This window comes from Nematolebias whitei, chromosome 8 (assembly GCF_014905685.2).
Source record: "Nematolebias whitei isolate Nwh7 chromosome 8, NemWhi1, whole genome shotgun sequence".
Lineage (NCBI taxonomy): Eukaryota > Metazoa > Chordata > Actinopteri > Cyprinodontiformes > Rivulidae > Nematolebias > Nematolebias whitei.
Window position 1 is genome coordinate 43,844,349 of NC_056505.1, and position 8,701 is coordinate 43,853,049.

Below are 8,701 nucleotides of genomic sequence, written 5' to 3' on the forward strand. Positions count from 1 at the left end.
TCTCTGCTCCTCTCCCTCTTCATCATCTGGACCTCTCTGCTCCTCTCTCTCTTCATCATCTGGTCCTCTCTGCTCCTCTCCCTCTTCATCATCTGGTCCTCTCTGCTTTGTGATGATTAACTCACCATGTCTGCCTGAACTAATTTTCCCAAAAAAGAAGACAATGAAATATGGTCATCAGAAATTAAAACCATCATGGTATATAGGTTTTTGTTGCCTCCCTAATGTAATTATTCCTACCTGATGTCATCACTTGTCTCCTCTATCACTGACCTCGTGTCTGTCTCCTTCACCTTTTGTCTGTGGCATTCTGCACTAAGTCATAAGGTCAAAAAAGCATTATATATTAGTTGTAAAAATGACAGATCTTAATACAGTTTTTAAAAATAATGTTTACACGTTATTGCTTGGGATTAAGTAACTGTTCCCTCACTTCCACCTGCATTAGACCAACCTGTTGCCTTCCCCAGTCTGTCCTGATTCTTCCTCTGTCATCTTCTCTTCCTTCTCTCCATCCTCACAGCTGAATGACATTAATTTTGTGTCAAGTAGGTTTAAAAATACAGCAGTCAAACCACAATAGAAATGAAACTTGAATTTAAATGATCTCCTTGTTGGATAACAGTTACTGACTGGACATTTCATCTGATCTGACTCACCAGATACATCACAACACACACCACTGTAGTGATACTGAATAAGACATTTAAACTCAAGTGTCCCTCTGCCAAAAAGGTTGGAAACATGGGTCACCAACCTTTTTGAGCTATAGTGACACTGAGGACTAATTTATCTGATACACACATAAACTTGTACAACTCATCTTTAATTAAAGAATCAATAATAATAAATGTACATATGAGTGAATAAATTGCAGCACTGAGGGCTAAGCGTTGGATCATAGCTGGGAACTGCCGCCACAACAGTTTAGCTTTCCTGTGTTAATATTTCATGAGTTTTATTTTGGTCATTCTTACACTTAGTGTGTGGATATGTGTGTGTGACAGGCGAGGCGCATGCATCAAATATTCATAAAAATACAGAAAATACTAAACAAATCACATCAATAGGGGAGGCAACATTTAACAGCCAACCGCAGTGTATTAGGCTAGCTTTAGCTAACCTGAATATTTAAACCCTCCTGTCCTGCTAATACACTGACAGTACTTACCTACTATCTTTCAACCACATTGAAAGGCTTTTTTTCATCCCGCCAACATCTTTATCCTTCTCCCTTTTCCTTTTTCTGTTTTGCGCCCCGGATAGCTTTTTTTTCTGCCGCTCCATCTTGTTGTCAAGTGCACAACGAGCGGTAGTTCAAGATTAAAAAAAAAAAAAAAACGCGCCGAGTGCGTTCTCTTAGGGGCGTGTTCACAGCCACCTGTGTGGGAAGGGAGAGCGATAGGAGGGGAGGTGAAGGAGCAGAGGGGAGGTGAAGCAGCAGAGGGGAGGTGAAGGAGCAGAGGGGAGGTGAAGGAGCAGAGGGGAGGTGAAGGAGCAGAGGGGAGGTGAAGGAGCAGAGGGGCGCCTAATCAGTGCTGTTCCCCTGTTATTGATCATTTAGAAAATGCCTACTAGAAAAACATTTTTTCTACAGAGGGTTTTGACGCCCCCTGCAGTGCAGCGCCCCTATGCGTTGCATACGCTGCATACCCGCTTTTTGCGCCACTGCCCCCTGTCAGGCTGCTTCCTAACCTGCCTGATGATGTACCACCTCCAAGGTGTTTTCCACAACTCCCTGTCTGACAGTCTGTCCATCCATCACCTCGTTCCTTCTCACGTGGAATGTATTACAACAGAGTCCGTCTTCCTCCCTCTTTTCAGCTTTATTCAGCTTACTTCAACGTTTTTGTACTTCTACTGACTTATTTCTGCTAATTTCTGAACATTGTGCTCCTTTCAGCTAATGTTTGGAAGATTCAGATATTTCTGCTTACATTTCAGATACTACTTAGCTGTTTCATGCCAATATCAGCAAATTCCACCTTTCTTTTAAATTAATCCAACTTTTACAGCCTAATTCAGGAAAACCAAGCTCTACCCACTTACTTCTGGTAATTTAAGATTATTTCTGCTTGTTTTAGCTATTGGTCCGCTGGTTTTTAGCTAATTGCCTCTTTTTAGATAATTCCCATATTTTGTGCGCATTTTCTACTTATTTCATATTCAAAATTGTTCCCTATCTTTTAGATTGTTCATCATTGTGCTCCTAACTCTCTGATATTGATCCTGTAGACTTTCCACAGGAGTCACATGTTTCTCATTTATGAGTTCCACACCTGATGACAACATTCACACAATCAGGCATTCAAATCTTTTATTGTCATTCACTGCTGGCCCTGTTGTGACAAAACAATTCACAAGTCTAGACTTGTCTTTGTCTTATACAACAGCGCCCCCCTTTCGGTCAGGATATGGAAGCTCCACTCACCACCTATCTGAACAGACACACACACAGAAAAAAGAAAAAAAAAAACCTTCGCTTCGCCCCCACACACAGACTCACTCACTCCCCCTCTTTTTCGTTTTGTTTTGTCTACCTCAACCCCCTCGACCTTGAAGCCTTTACACAACATAGAAAACACGGCACAAATAAAAGTTATTACAACGTCCTAACCCTAATGTGATCCCTGACCACATGAAATTTGGCGAAACTAAATAGAAGTCCCAGACTTCACATCTCCCTTCGGTCTAAACTATTAATGGCGTCAATTTAGTGGGCAGTCCACACTCCACAACGTAGACGCTAACGCAGCTACGAATCCCAGACTCGCTTCCCGAACCTCTCGTCAAAGGGAAGGTGTGCCCGCCACAGCCGCTGAAAAAGGGAGATGCTTTACCGGCAGGTCCCGGACCACCCTCCGTTACGATTCTAGATCGTGTAACTATCTATGAAATACACTTAAATGTTAAACTAAGCCGTGCAAAGGACACGCACGCACATGCACGCAGCGTGTAACGCCCAACGTGTCTGAATACACGTACCCCGTTTGTCAGAAGTACCACTAATCACCGTAAATTAGCTTAAAAACCATCTTTATTTCCGGAGATGGTATTAAACACCCACAGAAGAAGATTGAATTTGGTTTACGGCCGAATAGCGGAGTTTTTGGGCCTTTCGGCCAACTTAGGTAACCCGCTTACCTGTTAGTATAATATGACAGGCCCAGTTCTCTCTGCGGGTGTGCAGCACCAACTCGTTCCAATCCGTGTGTCCGCCAGCTGGACGTCGGGGTCACCATCTGTTGTGGCTGTTACCACAATCGTGTTCAAGACAGCTGAGACGGTCACTTTAGTTCAAAAGATTTATTTGACAAAGGGTTACAATTATTCAGAGAACATATGATCAAAATAACAATGTATGCATACAAGGAGCATTTACCGAACCAACCTGATCAGATGAGTTCTCCCAAGCAAATGCTGCTTCCTGCTTGTTGTTTCTGGTTTTTATCAAAGTTTGAGAAGGCTAGTTCTCTGATTGGTTTAGACCCTCGGTTGCTATGGATACGGTGCTCTGCTGCTCTGTCGAGGACATTAATGTCCACATTCCACAGATAAGGATTTTTATGGCTCACTGAAATCGGTTCTTTGTTTAGTTCTGTTTTAGTTTAACTTGATTATACCTTATTGATACCAAATGATTTGTGTTAAAGTTGTTTCTTTCTAGGAATAATTAATAACTATTAATTATTAACTAACTCCTGTTTATGTGTTCTTAATTGATCAATCTTATTATAATTGTGTTTCAGTTCAGTTGAAGCCACCCTGCCCCCATCTTGCTTAGTCTAACATCTGGTACTATTCACTGTGAAGATTAAACCTGTGTCCTCTCATCTAAACTGAAACCTGTGTCAAACAATGATTAAAACGATTAAATGTTAATTGTTATTAACATAAGGACCTGAGGGTTTTAGGTGTTCTACCCGTACTCTATTTACTCAGTTAACAGAAAGAAGACTTCTCTCTCCTGTGTAGTCAGTATATTCCCTGCTCCCTGGCCCGCTGTGATTCGCTTGTAATATATCAAATGTGAACTTGTAAAATTATCCTTAGCTAATGTGAGATTATATTTAAATGTAAATTAGTTAGAATTAGTAAACATTTTCTATAAATATAGTTCAACTCTTGAAGAAAGACACGCACACACTTTGTATAACATGACATTTGAATGCTTGATAGGAAATATAAAAAGGTATAAAAATATGAAATCCAACACCTAACTGGGCCTTCCTGAAAGCAGAGAAGAAACCCAAACAGGACTCCAGTCAGCCAACAGGTGAAAAGGAGGAACCCAGACCCAGACCAGTTGTCATTCCATATGTTGAGGGAGTATCAGAGAAAATGAGACGTTTATTTTCTAAGTGGCTTTTAAACCCCAAAATACATTACGGCAAAGAGTGGTGACGTGGCTGAGCGCCACTAATGGTGTTCAAAACAGCTGATACGGCCACCTTAGTTCAAAAGATTTATTGGACAACAAATTACAAGTATTGAGAGTTCATAAAATCAAATTACATGTATGCATACAGGAGCATTTACCGAACACCGACCTGATCCGATGAGTCCCCAGCAAATGCTAATGCTGCAGTCTGTCCCTGGACCTTTATCACAGTTTTGAGCAGGCTCTGCCTCTGATTGGTTTAAACAACCCGTTGTCATGGTTACGGGGCTCTTCTGCTTTGCTAAATATGCCCTTGAGGTTACATACCATGGATAAAGAATTTTATTGCTCTTTGTTAATCAAACTCTGGTGTTTTTTCTGTGAAGATTCTCTCCTCTAAACTGATAACAATTGTTAAACGATTAAATGCTACTTTCTATTATCTTACTAATTTTATTTAGTCAAACTATATTAAGTCTAAATTAAAGAAATGTGTTCTAGCTTTATTTATGTTAATCAGTCTGCTATCTGGCATGATTTGATTGCTTGTAATATATCAAATGTGAACTTGTAAAATTATCATTAGCTAATATAAGATTATATGTAAAGGTAAAATAGTTAGAATTAGTAAACCTTTTCTATAAATATAGTGCAACCCTGGAAGAAAGACCCACACACACTTTGTATAACATGACATTTGAATGCTTGATAGGAAATATAAAAAGGTATAAAAATATGAAATCCAACAGCGGTTCATCCCAAAGATCCAGTCCCCCGGCACAAACAGAGTAATGTTGTGTATGCTGTTCAGTGTCAGGAGGGCTGTGATCAGTCTTACATCGGGGAAACAAAACAGCCACTGGCCAAAAGGATGGCCCAGCACAGAAGATCAACATCATCAGGCCAGGACTCTGCGGTCTACACTCATCTCCAGGCCAGCGGTCACTCTTTCAGGGATGAAGATGTGCACATCCTGGATAGAGAGGAACGATGGTTTGAGAGAGGAGTAAAGGAGGCCATCTTTGTGAAAAGAAATCGTCCATCGTTAAACAGGGGTGGAGGCCTACGTGTTCAATTGTCCCCCTCTTACAATGCTGTGATTGCTAGTATCACTCAGCCCTCTGTGAATAGTAAACAGCCATCAGTGTGCTAATGATCCATTGTTAGGCTGATGGTCCTTCTTGAGCATGTGATCAGCTGGTTTTGGTTGTCAGCAGCAAAACTGGTTGATCCACTCTGAGAAGGTGCTATTTAAGAGACTGAGCTGAATACAGCACCTCAGACTGAGGAAGTCTCTCGGATGAGAGACGAAACGTTTCTACATTTTTTTTTTTGAATGTCCAGAGGACCAGATTTAACTTTTTTGGATACCTGGATTATTGAGCACAAAACTTGTAGAACCAGTTATGTGCTGGTCTACACTGAAGGAAAAAGGATCTCAGTGGTGAGAATGATTTAGAAACATTCATGTTTTTGTTGCTCAGCAGAACAAGAGATGGCCTCACAGTCTAACACCAAGAGCAGGGAAGAGTCTGGGGGCGTCTCATCTAATAAACTACTATCAGTTTGTAGGTGTGCAGCCAATAAATTGCTCTTACTGGACTGAACAAAAAAAAAGTCTGATTAAAGGTGTGAAAGCTTTAAAAGGTTTTCTTGTGATCAAGTGTGTAGATGTTTTAGCCTTTTTTTGTCTTCAACAGGTGTTCCACTACTTGAGCCTGGCCCTTCTCTCCTTCTTCATGGTGGAGCTGATAGGGAAGCTGTATGCATTTCGCCTGGAGTTTTTTCAGCACAAATTTGAGATGTTCGATGCTCTGGTGGTATCGGTGTCCTTCATCCTGGACATCGTCTTCATCTTCCACGAAGACGCCTTTGATGGGATGGGTCTCCTCATCCTGCTGAGGCTTTGGAGAGTGGCCCGGATAATCAATGGTGAGTTTCACTCTTGCCAGGGACGACTCATTTCATACAATGTCAGAAGACAGTCTTGGTTTCAGCTAGATGTAAACGACTGGATCTCCTACAGGCATTCTGGTGTCGGTGAAGACGAGAGCAGACCAGAAGAACCACAAGCTAAAGGAGAGCTACGACCACCTGGTCCAGAGAGCCACAGAGCTCCAAAAACACAACGATGAGCTGGTAGGTCTTTGAACATGTTCAGTTAGATTCAGGGGCCCTTTTTATCAAATGATGTCCTTAAAACTCCTGATGTTCTGGGGATGTCCCATGACCTGTATATCCATGTGCAAAGCAGCTGCTCCTGTCTGTACTCAACACTGAATCTTGAAGAAGCAGTAACAGATTTGTTTTTGTGTGCGTTAGGTGGAAGAAAACCAGAAACTGCAGGCTCTCCTGAAGAAACACAACATCAACTTCTGACCTTCTCCTGAAGATAGATTCTGGTCTTCCTCCTGAGAAAAGACGACATAGATTTCTGATGTTTTCCACCAAAGACTCATCAAGAACTTTGGACTTTCTTCTGTGTAAACATGACACTGACTTCTTATAGTAGAAACGTTGACTTCCTCCCAAGAAAACAACTTCAGGTTCTGACTTCCTCTCAAGGAAACACGGCATCGACTTCCAACCTCTTATCGAGGAAATGCAACATGAACTTCTGACGTCCTTGTGAAGAAACACATCATCTGACCTGTTCCTGCAGAAACAGTCAACTTCTGACCACTTCCTGAGAAAACTGTAGATTTCTGATTTACCCGATGCTCCACACTTGTTTTCTCTTGAAATGAGTATTATGTAACCTCAGGAAATAGCATGACTTCAGACTTCCTGCTGAGGAAGGAGAACCTTGACTTCAAACTTTTTCTTGGACTGTCATTCATGTAGATCCTGGACCTTTCTGCACATTTGTGTGATTTTTTTCATCTCAGACCTGATGTCAGTAGTTTAAATGTTTTTTTTTTTAATTATTTTTAAGTTGATCTATTCCTGGCAAATGTCTTCATAGTTTGAATGAATATTATATAAACCATACATAAAATTGATGGCGTTTGTAATTTTCGGGAACCTTTGCAGAGACTGATCACATGTAAATGATCAGATAGAAAGGCACTATATAAGTACAGTCCATTTACCAAGATACTCAAAGCGCTTTACACGACAATCTGTGTCCTCATTTACCCATTCATACAGCACTCTACTAGATCTCTACAAAGCTAATTGAACAAATCATTCTAAAGAGACTAATCAGAGCTTTATCACATTCATACACCGATGGGACACACATCGGAGGCAATGAGGGGTTCAGTGTCTTGCCCAGGGACACTTCGGCATGTGACTGCTGATGGATTCGAACCCCCAGCATTGGAGGACGACTGCTCTAACCACTCAGCCACAGCCGCCCCATGTACTGAAAAACATTTTTACATTTACATCAGATTCACAGAGTACAAAAAATGAGTAACAGTTGAATATTTTATTAAAAAACAGTCTGGATTCATTGAATCTATTAGTATAAAACTTTTATATAGATTTTGAACATGGACAGGTTGAAGAGCTGAACCAGGCTGGAGGTCTGGTTCTGAATCGGTCAAACAAAAGGGAAGAAGAAGTCAAAGGGCAGTTTAGTGTCGATGCTCGGCGTGGCTCTGAAACCAGGAAGAGCTGCTGCAGAGACGGACACAAAGGCCACGGAGCTTCTGATTGGCAGGACGCTGCTTCCTCCAGACAACAGCAGCTGCAGGAAACATCAAACATGAATAATCTTTACTGATCATTAATTCACTAAAGTCTGTAATAATACTGATTCAACAAAAGACCTCATTCATGCAGCAGCTTCAGGGAATCTAAACAGAGTAAAGACAGTTACCCCTCACAGAGGGACTGGAATAGTGATTATAGTATGAAGTGAATGTTTTTCTAGACTGAAAAAGGGACTGTAATTGCTAATTTTATGACCAGGTGCTGGTCATAAAATTAGAATATCATGAAAATGTTCATTTATTTCTGTAATTTCATTCAAAAAGTGAAACTTGTATATTATTCATTACACACCGACTGATATATTTCAAATGTTTTTCTTTTAATGTTGGTTATAACTGACAACTAATGAAAACCCCAAATTCAGTATCTCAGAAAATTAGAATATTGTGAAAAGGTTCAATACTGAAGACACCTGGTGCCACACTCTAATCAGCTAATTAACTCAAAACACCTGCAAAGGCCTTTAAGTGGTCTCTCAGTCTACAGGTCCTTCTCAAAAAAATAGCATATTGTGAAAAAGGTCATTATTTTCAATAATGTAATGATAAAAATGAAACTTTCATATATTTCAGATTCATTGCACACCAACTGAAATATTTC

The 8,701-nt window shown here is 40.6% G+C and overlaps 1 protein-coding gene across 1 annotated transcript in view; it reads left to right on the forward strand.

Annotated features, from left to right (window-relative positions):
- The window catches only part of hvcn1 (hydrogen voltage-gated channel 1), a 27,400-nt gene extending 20,520 nt beyond the window's left edge, over window positions 1-6,880 (forward strand). The window contains exons 5-7 of the mRNA XM_037680625.1: window positions 6,082-6,313; window positions 6,408-6,520; window positions 6,704-6,880. Of these exons, the coding sequence (XP_037536553.1) occupies window positions 6,082-6,313; window positions 6,408-6,520; window positions 6,704-6,760 (402 nt within the window). The 3' untranslated portion in view covers window positions 6,761-6,880. The remainder of the gene's footprint in view (window positions 1-6,081; window positions 6,314-6,407; window positions 6,521-6,703) is intronic.
- Window positions 6,881-8,701: the final 1,821 nt, after the last annotated feature.